Source organism: Taurulus bubalis, assembly GCF_910589615.1.
Source record: "Taurulus bubalis genome assembly, chromosome: 19".
NCBI lineage: Eukaryota > Metazoa > Chordata > Actinopteri > Perciformes > Cottidae > Taurulus > Taurulus bubalis.
This window is the reverse complement of record NC_136607.1, coordinates 19,172,658-19,188,528: the sequence shown is the minus strand read 5'-3', so window position 1 is coordinate 19,188,528 and position 15,871 is coordinate 19,172,658. Positions and strand designations below refer to the sequence as shown.

Sequence of the window (15,871 nt, the reverse complement as noted above, 5' to 3'; positions counted from 1 at the left end):
TATAGCTAATAAGGCGACCTCCTTGTGGAAATGGAAATCTCCGAGATGGAAAGAAGTAGGCAGCCACTTAAAAGTGTCTTAGCATCACACCTCTAACCAGCTGGTGGGTGACATGTGTGTTTTGTAAATTATATATCAGGGCGAGGATCTCTTTCGGCAAAGCCACGCCCCTCCAAGGAAGCGTGTGTGCTAGATATAATTATCCTCGCTGCTTGTGTTACCGTGGGGATGCATAGTACACTCTCACGTGACTGTGGTCATAATGTAATTTGTTTGGCCGGTTCCCAGTGGAGCTGCAGATGCACCCAGTTCACTGCAGTGTGTTGCATGGTGGCTGGACAGGACGGCATCCTGACGAGCCTACAGTAGTGTAGTGAATAATGATATTATAAATATTCCTCTTTTATTTGATTTATATGTAATATATATATATTATATTTTTATGTATATATATTATTTTTTAAATTTAAATTTGTATATTTTTTAATTAAATTTATATTTTTAATTTGAGTTCATATTTTTTTATATATTTTTTTAATTTAAATTTATATTTTTTTATATATATTTTTTTTTTTAAATGTATATATATATATATATATTTCAATATATACATATTTTTATATAATATATATTTATATTTGTATATATATATACATGTATATTTTTTTAAATATATATTTAGATAAATATATATATACATGTATATATTTTTTTATATATATTTAGATAAATATATTTATATATATATATTTAGGTTTCTGTAACTTCTATGTATTTAAATTTGGTGTCATGTTTTCTAGGATTTTCTACGTGTCACATGACTCCCAGGACTTGAAGATCTTCAGCTACATCGCGAGAGATGGTTCCAATAATTCCTTCCGATGTAATGTGTTCAAGTCCAAGAAGACGGTACATGAAAAGTCCACACACACTCACACACACACACACACACCTCCTGACTGTCGACACGCACAGCTGATTACAGACACACTTTTCTTGGCAACAGGCTTCACGCACAACCTCGGTTTAAATAACTGAAAACAAAGTGGCAGTCAGAGCATCAGAGAGGGAGGAGACGCGTCAGTCGGCCTTGAAGCCTGAATACATGTTGCCTTTAGAGAAAGGCTTTCTTTTTCCATCGCTCCTTGATTTAAACCCAGCTGCACACAGGAAGTCTTCAGAGCCACAATGTTCTGTCTCGCTACCTCTGACTGAAGGTTATTGGTATTCTACGTTTTTTGAATTTTTATATTCGATTCAAGAATTCATTTCCTGATAATGTCAGCTCAGTTAATCATTTTTAGTTTGAAGTTTTATTTTATTTCCGGTGGCTAAATTAATTTCCTGTGCCTTTTTTTTTTTTTTTTTTTTTTTTTTTTTTTAAGATCCGCATCCTGCGGTGAATACAGAGTAGACGCGCTGGAATACGATTTTACAACTGCATATTCCAGACGAGTATCTCCTTCCCATCGCTGCAGTCTTGGCTCACAGCCCCGGTGCTATCAGTCAGCCGTAATGAGCATCGTTCCACAGAAGTGATATTATTATTAGCTTTTGATCGTTTGTATTCAACTGCACGCCAAAGACGCCTGAGCGCTCGTGTCTTCAGTCCATCCAAAGATCACGACGAGTGATTCCACTGATCCTCTCGTGTTGGAGCAGACGGGACGGGAAAGAACCAGCGACATCACTTGCTGTGGTGCTTGTTGTTGAACACTTATTCCTAAAGAAATCTCACCTTCCTCTCTCTCTCGTCCGACAGTCGCAGGCCATGCGTATTGTGCGCACGGTGGGCCAGGCCTTTGACGTTTGCCACAAGCTGAGTCTGCAGCACGCGGAGCAGGACGCCGACGGTCAGGCGGACGGGGAGAGCGACAAGTCCACCGAGGAGGCCGGCAGCGACGGTGAGGCCGGCCGGGTTAACCTTCCTCTTGTGTTCGGGGCGGCACCGACCCGTTTTAGGTTTTAAATGCATACAAGAACCACATTGATGTGTTTATTGCATCAATGCTTTTTGTCAGGAACCTCTATTTCAACAAAATAAAAAAATAAAATGATAAAACGCTATGGTTCGAAATGATGACCTTTGTGTTGTTAGGGTCGGTTTTGTCCCAGTTATAAAAATAAGATTTATTTGATTGGTTGTTGTTTGACCTTGCAAATCTATATTTTGTGTTATGACTTTTCATTTTGTGCTTTTTTTTTTAAGCCTTTTTCTTGAAGTAAATATATATGGGTCGAAATTGACCCATAACACCATAGATGTTACTATAGTTAATAATACTAAAATGAAAAAACAAATGTATTCAAGAGATGTGTTCTAATACCCCTCAGTAATAGTCAGGTAACACAACAACCTTTTATTTATTTATATGATTCTCTTGAGGTTCATTTTACCATTTATTTAATTGAAATGGAGGTATCCTGACAAAGACAAGGCCCAGAGGCCCACACCAAAAATATTAAAACATACAACAATATGTTCATGGATAAGGAAGATAACAAGGTCACCAAGAGATGAGAAACACATTGGATGATGGATAATTGTTTTTAGTGTATTTTACAGCTGGTCAAAACCGACCCGTTGACACAAGAGATGCTAACAGAAAGCTAACACAAAAAATGCTAGCAGAAAGCTAACACAAGAACTGTAAATGACAATATATTAGTAAGGTATTTAAAGTGAGCAGTACAGCTGCTGTTTGTCTGAGCGTTCCACCTCTTTGGAGGCCGAACAGAAGACACGCTGTGAAACAGTGACCTCATGCACTGCATTACACTCGCTATGTTCCTAGATCATTCATTCCAACAGCTTTGTTTTTCTCGTGAATTATTTTCTTGTGTGTATTATGTTATGAAAGTAAAAAAAAGATCAAAATGGTAAGTCTGTGCACCTTTCCCTCCTTGCAAAGAAGATTTTATTCACGTCACTCTTTTCTTATCTCCATGCTCTGTGTTTTGCTTTTCGTCTTTGTGTTTTCCTCCACAGGTCGTAAGCTCACGGGGGCGGAACAAGGTGAGGAAGAGGAGGACGGCAAACCCGGAGGAAGACGAGGCGGAGAAGAGCCTCCAGCTGGCTCGTCGCTCTGTGAGAAGGCAGTCAGTGACATAATGCAGAGTCTGGCTGACCTGAACGTGGTCAAACCCGGACAGACCATCGTAGTAAGAGGCTGCAGCACACACACACACACACACACACACACACACACACACACACACACACACATGCACACAATGAATTGCTGCGGGCAAGAGGGTTATAATAAGCGCACTCTATTGTGCTCGGCATAATATACTGTATTTGCTCAGCCAAAGTCAGCCTTTTTTTAATTTCACAGGTGAAAAATGCGATTTATATTTCATGTTTTAAAGCTAAACTAACACTTTTTGTGTTTCATCAATTTCAATTGTAATGATACTACTCTACAGCTGTGGTATAATTAGTTTTTTAAAAGAGGATAATACACTTTGTGAGGATTTAAGCCTCTGAATTAGAATTTACTACGGTTGACTGACATCTGCAGGCTGGTATTGCTCGGCGGTGCTGTGATGAACATTTATACTATTTCTTTTCCCCTTTTTCAACAAGCCAGATCGTTGGCTATGTACCATTACAGCTTTTAGTCCCATTACTGCATTAAAGATGAATGAGGAGGACCCTTTGTTGTGCTGAGGAGCTAGCGAGCTCTGTCAGATAAATCTAATCATCTCAGAAACATGAGAGGAAACAGACACTGGAATAAACTGACTCGTGTAAACTCTGCATATTTTGTGAAGAAAGAAAATGAAACAATAACGATGTTCAATAGTCAAATTAAATAATTCAGGAGTTAGGACACACTCGCGGGTCATTCACTGAAAACATCTAATCCAGAGAGCCTCAGCCAATGAGAGCGTTGGAAACATTTACTGTGAAGCGTTAGACGTCTGCCTTTAAGGGAAAGGAAGCAGGGTTTGCTGGATTTGTCGCTCGGGACGTCTTTTGAAAAAGAAGTTGCTAAGTAGGTCGTAAAAGTTGTTAAATCAACTGCCGACATGGCAACACTAACAGCTGGAATGGATGTGATATTATTATGAACTATTTTGATTTCACGTCACCCTTTAAGTAATAATATGCGTTTCACTCCTCAAGCCGTTGTCTTTGCATTAAGAGAGCATATAGAGATAGATAATAGAGATATCTTTGCATAAAGCCATTAGACAGCTCAACCTCTCAACAGTGAGATTTAAGGGCGGACTCACATCGGCGTGAGGCGGCAGCAGCATCCACATTTAAATGATGACAGCGTTTAGTTTTTTTAGCTTTTCTGTCTTTTACAGGGAAATGAACCTCTGCTGCGATTCCTCACTTCGGCCTCAGTGCTGATGCTGAGCTGCCGACGGCTCGTTGAACTTGGGAAGTACAGTACAGTGCTTTGTCATCTCCTGACCGGAGCCCTGGCCTCATCTCCCTGACTAACTGCAGTTGGCAGCCGATACTGTGGACATGAAACAACCTGGTCACGCTTGCGTGAGGCGAAGAGACTATAATTCTGTTTGCCTGTGTTTGAGATTCAGCCGGCTTTTTAAATCCTCACCAAGTTAGGAGCCGACTGTTATCTTTCTGTCACGGGATGAAAAGGTGCAAACATGCAGGCTTTGGTGTGTCGTGATGCTTTCCTCTGGGATTTGAGTGTGGGAGACGCGGCGGTGTTCATGCTGCTGAAAGAGAGCGAGAGTTGGATTTGGAGAAAGGGGGACCGGAATATTCCTGCTGGTTGTGAGGGGGACACTTAATCCCCCCATTAAAAACAGTCTGTTTCCTTTGATTTCTGAGAAACGCCACCGTAATCCAGTTGAGGGGTTCATGAACATCTGCTCTACGGAGATAAGGAGGAGAGGGGGATGGAGGGAGGAAGAGAGGGATTGAGGGAGGAAGAGAGGGATGGAGGGAGGAAGAGCAAGAAGGAGGGAGGAAGAGCAAGATGGAGGGAGGAAGAGCAAGATGGAGGGAGGAAGAGCAAGAAGGAGGGAGGAAGAGCGGGATGGAGGGAGGAAGAGCAAGATGGAGGGAGGAAGAGAGGGATGGAGGGAGGAAGAGTGGGAAGGAGGGAGGAGGAGCGAGGAAGGAGGGAGGAAGAACGGGAAGGAGGGAGGAAGAACGGGAAGGAGGGAGGAAGAGCAAGATGGAGGGAGGAAGAGCAAGATGGAGGGAGGAAGAGCAAGATGGAGGGAGGAAGAGCAAGAAGGAGGGAGGAAGAGCGGGATGGAGGGAGGAAGAGCAAGAAGGAGGGAAGAAGAGCGGGATGGAGGGAGGAAGAGCAAGAAGGAGGGAGGAAGAGCAAGAAGGAGGGAGGAAGAGCGGGATGGAGGGAGGAAGAGCGGGAAGGTGGGAGGAAGAGCAAGATGGAGGGAGGAAGAGTGGGAAGGAGGGAGGAAGAGCGGGATGGAGGGAGGAAGAGCGGGATGGAGGGAGGAAGAGCGGGATGGAGGGAGGAAGAGCGGGATGGAGGGAGGATGAGCAAGATGGAGGGAGGAAGAGCGGGAAGGAGGGAGGAAGAGCGGGATGGAGGGAGGAAGAGCAAGATGGAGGGAGGAAGAGCAAGATGGAGGGAGGAAGAGCAGGATGGATGGAGGAATAGCAAGAAGGAGGAAGAGCAAGAAGGAGGGAGGAAGAGCGGGATGGAGAGAGGAAGAGCGGGAAGGAGGGAGGAAGAGCGGGATGGAGGGAGGAAGAGCGGGATGGAGGGAGGAAGAGCAAGATGGAGGGAGAAAGAGACGGATGGAGGGAGGAAGAGCGGGATGGAGGGAGGAAGAGCGGGATGGAGGGAGGAAGAGCGGGATGGAGGGAGGAAGAGCGGGAAGGAGGGAGGAAGAGCAAGATGGAGGGAGGAAGAGCGGGAAGGAGGGAGGAAGAGCGGGAAGGAGGGAGGAAGAGCAAGATGGAGGGAGGTAGAGCGGGATGGAGGGAGGAAGAGCGGGATGGAGGGAGGAAGAGCAAGATGGAGGGAGGAAGAGCGGGAAGGAGGGAGGAAGAGCGGGATGGAGGGAGGAAGAGCGGGATGGAGGGAGGAAGAGCGGGAAGGAGGGAGGAAGAGCGGGATGGAGAGAGGAAGAGCAAGAAGGAGGGAGGAAGAGCGGGAAGGAGGGAGGAAGACTGGGATGGAGGGAGGAAGAGCGGGATGGAGGGAGGAAGAGCGGGATGGAGGGAGGAAGAGCGGGAAGGAGGGAGGAAGAGCGGGATGGAGGGAGGAAGAGCGGGAAGGAGGGAGGAAGAGCAAGATGAGGGAGGAAGAGAGGGATGGAGGGAGGAAGAGCGGGATGGAGGGAGGAAGAGCGGGAAGGAGGGAGGTAGAGCGGGATGGAGGGAGGAAGAGCGGGAAGGAGGGAGGAAGAGCAAGATGGAGGGAGGAAGAGCGGGAAGGAGGGAGGAAGAGCGGGAAGGAGGGAGGAAGAGCGGGATGGAGGGAGGAAGAGCGGGAAGGAGGGAGGAAGAGCGGGAAGGAGGGAGGAAGAGCAAGATGGAGGGAGGAAGAGAGGGAAGGAGGGAGGAAGAGTGGGATGGAGGGAGGAAGAGTGGGATGGAGGGAGGAAGAGCGGGATGGAGGGAGGAAGAGCGGGATTGAGGGAGGTAGAGCGGGAAGGAGGGAGGAGGAGCGAGGAAGGAGGGAGGAAGAACGGGAAGGAGGGAGGAAGAGTGGGATGGAGGGAGGAAGAGCAAGATGGAGGGAGGAAGAGCAAGATGGAGGGAGGAAGAGCAAGATGGAGGGAGGAAGAGCGGGAAGGAGGGAGGAAGATTATTATTATTTATTTATTTACTTCAAGGGCTGCTACTAATGGTTGTTAAATAAAGGCCCTGAAAACATAATTTATCAAACAGCTTTTTATGATAAAAAATGTGGGTCTAAATTGAGTAAAAAAATAAATAAAAAGCTGGTCCAAAGTTCCAATTACTTTTCATTTCTAGTATTGTTTTATTTGAGCTCCTCGTCCTGAACTGTTACATTATTCTGTTCATCAATCCCCAAATCCTGATCGAACCACAGGAGCTTTAATCTGCTCATTAGCTTAATTGTTTTGTCTATTATCTTTGTGATAATAACACTCTCAATAATAATTTGCTCCATCCCAACTTTCTGTGTGGTCTATTCAGATTTGACGGCATGGTGGTGGGATTTCTTTCTGTGTTTTTAAATGTACTTTTCTTTTGACATGCATTTCAAATGTCTCACTTATTTCAGGGAAGCTAATGATGTACTGAGGTAGAGGGAGGAACCTCTTTACCGTGTGCTGCGTCGCCCTCTAGTGGCGGGATGTAGGCGTTACAATATACTGTGTACCAAAGAAAGTCATGTTTGCATGACAGCGTTAGCAAAGTATGCAGTTACACAGACTTATTTAATTTGTACATCCGCTTGATGCTCTTCTCTGTGTGCGTCTGTGCTCAGGACTTTGATCGGCGGTCCCTGTTCACCGTGACGTCCCACGGCGTGACTCCCAGCAGCCCTTGCTCCCGCTCCCTCGCTCCGCTGGCGTCGCAGCACTACCTGCAGCTGCTCCAGCAGCAGCTGCAGCAGCAGCAGCAGCACACGCAGGTGGCCGTCGCTCAGGTAAGAAACACACCTCAAAAAACGCCCAGAGCCCAAATTGATGCCTTCAAACGTCTCATTTTGTCCGGAGCATGAAGATATTTAATTTCCTTTTGATGTGTGGCAAAGAAAAGCATTAAATCCCTCGTGATTGTCACTATATTTGATTAAAAAACGACTGAAACAATTCATTGATTACCAAAATAATGAATTGTTTCAGCTTCCCTCATATTGGCTCTTCTATAAATACACATACACTTCGATTCACTCGTTCAGTGCTTTCAATAATTACATTGACATTTCTCATAGCCCTTTGCCCTTTGATGATAATCATCCATCGACAGGCTTTTTTCAAATCAATAGTTCCTCTTCAGGGGAACCCAATAATCCATATGGAATAGATTAAAACATGAGGCTCAACTGTTCTCAGTCAAAGACAGTTTACAAGGACTCTGTCTTCAATTTTCAGTCCCAAGTAGCTGAACGAGACAGATTGACTCCTGTTATGGATCCGTTCACATTCATTATTTACCTTTATTTGGCTTATTCAGTGACATTCATGACATCTTGCCAACTAGACTTTTTGTCATTAGAGACACACACACACACACACACACACACACACACACACACACACACACACACACACACACAGGCATAGGTTTGTGTTGCAGTTTTGTCACGATATTGACATTTATTCCACCAATACCTCCCAAAGATAGCTTGCTAGCTAGCTAGCTAGATAGATGTATACTTTGTTCATCCCCAAGGGGACATTTGTTTGTCACAGTAGCAAGCAAGGTTACATCGAACAAATATTGGAATGAAAATACTCAATATATACAACAAAACTCAATATATACAACAAATTAGCAGAGCGTATTAATTTAAGAAATTAAACAATAAAGAAAGTGCAAAAATGCAAAGTATTTGCGATGTGCTTAATGCTAATACACATTCTGTTTCACTCTATCACACATCTGGAGTTCATCAGTTTTTCTCACTGAAGCTGCAGTAACCTGTGAGCCTCATCACCGTGTACCGCTGCTCTGCCACTAGGGGGCGGCACCAACTCGGTGAAGGAAGGACGGTCGGTGCAGCGTGGTGGAGCACAAGCGCTGCAACGTTTGCGACCGTGCATCTCAATAGACTCTTCAAGCCTCCTTTGTATGGCGTCATCTGAGGGAACTGCAGCACAAACGCATATTTACTTCAGTGTTTGCTGTCGGATCCGGCTCATTTCACCGCCGTAGCAAAATCGACCCGCGAGTTAATGACCCACCGGAATAGCCGTCCCATCATTACCTTCAGATGCAGTCCAGATTATAGATATGAGCAGGATTATAAATCCAATTCCATCCCCATGGTACTAGATAGAAAAACAAGGGATGTGGGCCAGGTGGGAGGTGAGTGAAATTGAGGCATTAAACAGAAAAAACAGTTTACTGGATAATGCATCTAGGTGCGTTTTTCTTTATGAATCAAACACACCACAGGTGCAGCTGCTGAAGGATCAGATGGCAGCAGAGACCGCGGCCCGCCTGGAGGCTCAGGCCCGCGTCCACCAGCTGCTGCTGCAGAACCGGGACCTGCTGCAGCACCTGGCGCTGCTGGTGCAGCAGCTCAAGGAGCTGGAGGGCCGCTCCCCGAAAACACAACGGGAGCCTCTAGCTAACGGACACGGTGAGTGACTGGGGACGGTGTAATCCCTCAGATGAGCTCCTGTCAGGCCAGGTTCCTCCTCTGCGCTGCAGGCTCTGCCATTGCTCACTCCAACAGTAGTCGCTCATGACCTCGTTGTGTCTGATGGGGCAGAGGCGGGCCGGGTATTGAACCCCCGCTCTGCAGGTGAACGCCAGGACGATCCCCCCTCTGCGTCCGCGTGGGCGTTGTTGTAGATTCTGCTGCCGGTTTCCATTGCATGTTGAAGATGTCTTGATTGCGAGCTGAAAGAGGCCCGGTAATGAGGACGGATGAAAAGGCCCAGTGAATGTTAATGATGAAGAATGAGGAGGAGGAGGAGAAGGAAGAGGTGGAGGAGGCGGTGGAGGAAGAGGAGGAAGAGGAAGAGCTTCAACATGCTTTCTGGTTATTTTCAGGGAAGTTAATTTTATAAAAGCATCTTTTATAAGCAAGTTTTTTAAGGCAAAGACAGTAAATCTCATGGCAATCCATCATGTTTTAGTTTTTTTGGATATTTTAGTCAGTAATCGACATCTAACGAGCAACAAAAACATCCCTTTGCCCTTTTACGGCACAATTGAATGCAATTCAGTCCAACAAATCGACCACAAATAAGATTCTGGAGGATAATACTGTCTGTTGACACTGTTAGTTAGGTGTTAAATCACTATATGTGTATTCCTGAGGTTGTAGTTAGTGGTATTATTGCACCAGACTGCAGGATATTGAAATGTGTTTTTAATATTCCTCCCACCTCATGTTTGCAATGTTGTTTGGGCAAAACATTAGAAACCAGGTCAACGTCCTCAATAATAATACACATACTGTTAAATCCACACCTCTCTCACTGCGTTGATCACCTTTGTAAAAGTAGAACTCATGAACCGTGAGAATATGTCCGAATGGAATTATTGATCTCACTTTGAAAATCATTGTTAAGATTTGCCATATACTTAACACAACGTGTGTAAGCAACTCTTACACACAACAGCATCTGTGCACTGAACAAAAAGCAGATTATATAATCATAATGGGTTTAAAAACACATTCTGTCCGCATTAGCTCACACTGTGTTCTCAGTAGGAGTTTTGATATTTTTGTTGCGTTAACAACCTTATTTTGTTGCACACACATAAACACACACACAAACACACATAAACACACACACACACACACGCGTTGTCCCAAAGGAGGATTTTTGGAGGAAGGATGTATTTACAGGAGCTAAAAGAACGGTCAGTCTTGCCAATATAATGAATACACACACACACACAGTGGGCAGAGCTGAATGTGTGTTTGTTTTACGTGTGAGTCACCTGTGTACGCGGCAAATGTGTTTTTACTTGTGTGTTCTTTGCGTGTACATTTTTTTAAACGACACCTCCGTGTTTCGTGCTTTCATTAATCACGTTCGCCCCTCTGATAGAAAATGCTAATCTCAGACGCGGCGGTGCTAAGTGCTTCCCACTGGCGCGGTGCCAGCGCCTCCATTCTGAGATGAGAGATCTTCAGAGGGAATACGAAGAAGCCGCCGTGTTTGTTAGCGGTTGACGGGGTTCTTACGCTCATGGAAAACCTGGAAAAGTCATGAAATCCACTGGTCAGAATGTGTGTGAACCCTGGGTTGAAGCTTGACTTGTTTTGTCTTTTCCAGCTGGGCACCAGTCACCGTGCAGCGCCGTCTCCACGGTAACAAAGGCCCTGTCCCTGAGTCTGAAGAACCACTACAGCCAGACCCTGGACCAGCTCAGGACCTCCACGCCGGCATGGCCACCCCAGCCCTCCCTCTTCTCCCCCGGCGGAGTGGACTGCGCCGAGTCCTACCTGAACCTGCTCAACCTGGAGAACGGCACCGACCCGGCTCCTCCGGTCAGCGGGGATCTGGACCTCTTCGTCAGGGCCAACGGGGCCGCGGAACCCAAAGGGAACCCGTGCAGCGAGATCGTGCCGTTCACGTTGAGGAACTCGGCCAACATGGAGGAAAAGTAAGACGAGTCCTTTGAGTGTTTATTAGAAACAATTGATGGTTTAAACAGTCACCTGCCAAGATGTTCTTGAAGAACCTCCCTTTTCTCAACAGTTCTACTGATGGGTTCTCAGATGGTTCTGTGTGTCAAACCATCTGGAGGTCAAGTTACTGGAAGCTCGTAGGGGAACCGAATCATTTTGTAATCAAGCCGTCATACGTTCATTTAGGGAAATACATGTATTCGCTTTTTGGCAGTGAGTTTCCACTCGATGAGAACCGTGTTGATGAGAACCAGGTTGATGAGAACCAGGTTGATGAGAACCAGGTTGATGAGAACCAGGTTGATGAGAACCAGGTTGATGAGAACCATGTCGATGAGAACCAGGTTGATGAGAACCAGGTTGATGAGAACAAGGTCGATGAGAACCAGGTTGATGAGAACCGTGTTGATGAGAACCAGGTTGATGAGAACCAGGTTGATGAGAACCAGGTTGATGAGAACCAGGTTGATGAGAACCATGTCGATGAGAACCAGGTTGATGAGAACCAGGTTGATGAGAACAAGGTCGATGAGAACCAGGTTGATGAGAACCATGTTGATGAGAACCAGGTTGATGAGAACCATGTTGATGAGAACCATGTTGATGAGAACCAGGTTGATGAGAACAAGGTCGATGAGAACCAGGTTGATGAGAACCATGTCGATGAGAACCGTGTTGATGAGAACAAGGTCGATGAGAACCAGGTTGATGAGAACCGTGTTGATGAGAACCGTGTTGATGAGAACCAGGTTGATGAGAACCATGTCGATGAGAACCATGTCGATGAGAACCAGGTTGATGAGAACCAGGTTGATGAGAACCAGGTTGATGAGAACCAGGTTGATGAGAACCAGGTTGATGAGAACCAGGTTGATGAGAACAAGGTTGATGAGAACCAGGTTGATGAGAACAAGGTTGATGAGAACAAGGTTGATGAGAACAAGGTTGATGAGAACCATGTTGATGAGAACCAGGTTGATGAGAACCAGGTTGATGAGAACCATGTCCATGAGAACCGTATCCATGAGAACCGTGTCCATGAGAAACAGGTCCATGAGAATCTTGTCTATTAAAACCGTGTCCATGAGAACCGTGTCCATGAGAACCGTGTCCATGAGAACCTCGTCCATGAGAACCGTGTCCATGAGAACCGTGTCCATTAGAACCGTGTCCATGAGAAACAGGTCCATGAGAATCTTGTCTATTAAAACCGTGTCCATGAGAACCTCGTCCATGAGAACCGTGTCCATGAGAACCGTATCCATGAGAACCGTGTCCATGAGAAACAGGTCCATGAGAATCTTGTCTATTAAAACCGTGTCCATGAGAACCGTGTCCATGAGAACCGTGTCCATGAGAACCGTGTCCATGAGAACCGTGTCCATGGGATATATATATACACATGTATATGTTTTGTTTAGTGCCAGCTGGCTACAGCTTTACATTTAACGGAAACACACTAAAGTGGTATCGATCAGCTCGTCTAACTCTCTGCCAGAAAGCGGATATTTCCTAAACTGTGGGAACTATTCCTTTAATGCGCCTCCACAGTGTTGATGTGGCTCCAGTCGGGTTCTGCTGGAGGCCGCCCGGCTGCACAGCGACACACAAAGCCGGTAGCTTTTAGCGTTATTAGCGGAGAACCGCTCAACTCAGCAGAAACGGCCCGCAGCTAATGAAAGTGTGACTGTAATCAGGGGATTACAGTCGCAGGCAGAGGAGGAGAGTCGGGCAAACAAAGAGGGGATCAGGTCTGAGGTTGAAAGAAGGAATCGTAGCAACAAGGAGACTCCATCAGCTTTAACTCTCCCAGTGTTTTTGTTTCATGAAATAACTCATTTTGAAAAGCCATTCAGACGTGCGCCGAGAGATTAAAGAGTAAATGGATTTTGTTTTTGGGAGGCGGGGGGAATAATCAGCGATGAATGTGTTTTGCTTTTCAGGGATCTCCCGACTGTACTCTTTGCCGCACCGTCTGAACACACCAGCAGACGTTACCTGTGGAGCCACGGCACCTAATTACTTTCTGATGAGCTTTTAATCTCCTTAAAGCCATAACAAAAGAGCAGCTACGGGTTAAAAATACATGAAACAGTCACCACATTAGATCGAGCAGCGCTCCCAACCTTCTCATCCTCCTCCTTCTCTTTCTCATCTTCTTCTTCACACTTAATTTGTTCCTCCCTTTTGCTTTTCTCGCTGTCTCTCTTTCTAAAAGTCTCCGGGGAGATTAAAGCGTTAAAGTTGATTCCAAAACAGATGAGGAGGAAATTAAGTCGTTGGAAATGGCAGTGGAGTGTGTGGATGTTGTAATTGTGTGTGTGTGTGTGTGTGTGTGTGTGTGTGTGTGTGTGTGTGTGTGTGTGTGTGTGTGTGTGTGTGTGTGTGTGTGTGTGTGTGCGCGTGCAGCTTAGCTCCCGACAGCCAGACTCACATCCTGTGGTTTCCTGCAGCAACTGACTCTCGGCCAATCGCAGCTCCCGTCCCTTCAATACCTGAAACTCGACCCAAATGTCAGATTATTCTTTTCTCTTTTTCATGAGATTTTGGGGAGGAAAGGGAAATACAAAAGGGAAAAGTCTCTTCCAAAGAGAGGCCTCTTGTTACCGTACATTTCCATCAGAACATTGGTTCACCTGGGGGTGTGTTGTGTTGTGTGTTAAATCCTTTTTCCTTTTATTTGTACTTACGTAACAACGGATTTAAAGTGTTGTCTGCCACATTTAGAGCTTCAGAGATGCACCAGCGGGGCGTTTTATGTTCTAAAGTGGCTCTCCTCCTCTTTTATTGGCCATTGTTTGCCTCCTCTCCTGAGTGACGTCATCTTTCTGTGAATAGTCACCATAAAACTTTATACTAGGTTTACTCACAAATGGCATATAAAAAATAATAAAAGTCAGGTTATTACTGCACAGATTTTTTCTTCTTCTTCCTGCTGGACATACAAATGGGCAGCTTAGTTTATGATGTGACCTTTCCAATGTTTTCCTGCTCATGTGACTCCAACTCTATCTTTTGATCTCACTAAATCATGAACCCAACGAGACAGAATGAGGGCGGGGGAAATGGAAACTTTAGCTCCGTTGTGTTGTTTAGCGTTCCCCCATTAAACTCCTTTGCATTTACTTTTTTTTTGGCAAAGCCGGCCTGCTGTGCCCGCCCACCCCCACCGCACGGCTCGCTTTATTGCTTCCATTTGCTCGTGTTTTCTGCATTTCCCCAGCGGATCAGCGTTTACACATATTTTATGTTCCACGAACCGGCAGAGAGACGCTCTTCTGACCGTCTCGCCTCCTCCTCTTCCTCCCTTTCTTCGCCCCAAACTGAGTTGACCTCTCCTTGGATCCATGGCTGCTCATGCAGGGTTATTTCCCCTCGCATTATCAGTGCAACTTGGCTTTAAATCACCGGCATTATGGACCATATGCATGTGCTCTGCAGTGCTATATGATCCCTGCTTATGGTGCAGTATCTCCCCATGTGAGTGAGTCATGCTTTACGCAACAAACAGAACATTCAAAGTGGGATCAAAACAGGATGTAATCATAGACTTAAAGCAGCTTGTGGGCACGACATTGCACCATTTTATTTGCAGCCATCGACCTCTTTATCCTTTCATTTACAACACACAAAGAAGTCGGCAACCACGCTAGTTTTATTGGACATTTATGAACAAAACTACTTTTAAAATGACAATTTAAAATCCTGGCCTGATGATGGCGCTAGAGGAAAAGTTAAGAGATGCCCGAAAAAGATTAGAATTCATAACAAACAAAAATATATTTGCCATATATTCAGCCAATGCCGCTAAAAGCAGCCGCATGCCCACACAGAGTGAGAGGAAACGCATTTGGTGTCCAGCTTCTTCACAAGCGAGTCCCGCGTTCCCCTTGGCATGATGGTATAGGCTGCACTCTCTTCCTCTGACAGTAGTGTATATTGCATAATCACATTTCATCCTCCATCCTCTTGTTTTCCCTCTTCACCGTGAACATCATCTCCTGCGTGTCAGAGCTCCTTCGGCCGCCTCGTCAGGCCAGTAATTTAATTGCAGCGATGGATTTGCAGCAGAGGGGCTGATGTTTCCAGGCGTTTGGTCTGGATTTACACACGTTGTTGTTGTTGTTGTTGTTGTTCACAGTCGTGCTATACCGTCGTTACATCTGTTCTCAGAGTGATGACAGACTCTGTTGCTCGTGCAGACGTCCACCTACGAGCTGAAACATCCGCCTCACAAAGCAGGAGGCAAAGGCCCAGTGCCCTTTCCCCAGTAAAGACCCCCTGCTGGTTCTTTCAGGCTAAATTATTTTTAACCGGTAACCTTCTATCCAGAGACGCAACTAAATGAAAAGATATTGATTCCTTTTATTTGTCTCCACCTGTTGATCTGCAGAGAATGAAAGTGTTGTGTTTAATTCCCCGTGCTTTCCTGATTGCCTGCTTAATGTCTGTTTATTGAATGGTGAATGAAACCTGCATGCTGTGCTTATGCGTCGTATGTTCTGCAGACACAGGGGGGGTCGATTCAGTTTCTAAACAACAACGTTGCTGCATTGATTTGCATTATTTTGACACTTGCAGTGAATACTGAGACAATTCTCTATCGCTAA

At 45.5% G+C, this 15,871-nt stretch overlaps 1 protein-coding gene across 1 annotated transcript in view; it reads left to right on the top strand.

Annotated features, from left to right (window-relative positions):
• LOC306751633 (carboxyl-terminal PDZ ligand of neuronal nitric oxide synthase protein) overlaps positions 1-11,240 on the top strand; it is a gene marked incomplete at both ends in the record, with an annotated part of 31,230 nt that extends 19,990 nt beyond the window's left edge. Inside the window, 6 exons of the mRNA XM_079235247.1 lie at positions 801-909; positions 1,763-1,904; positions 2,990-3,162; positions 7,428-7,589; positions 9,065-9,251; positions 10,906-11,240. Coding sequence (XP_079091373.1) covers positions 801-909; positions 1,763-1,904; positions 2,990-3,162; positions 7,428-7,589; positions 9,065-9,251; positions 10,906-11,240 — 1,108 coding nt within the window. The remainder of the gene's footprint in view (positions 1-800; positions 910-1,762; positions 1,905-2,989; positions 3,163-7,427; positions 7,590-9,064; positions 9,252-10,905) is intronic.
• Positions 11,241-15,871: the final 4,631 nt, after the last annotated feature.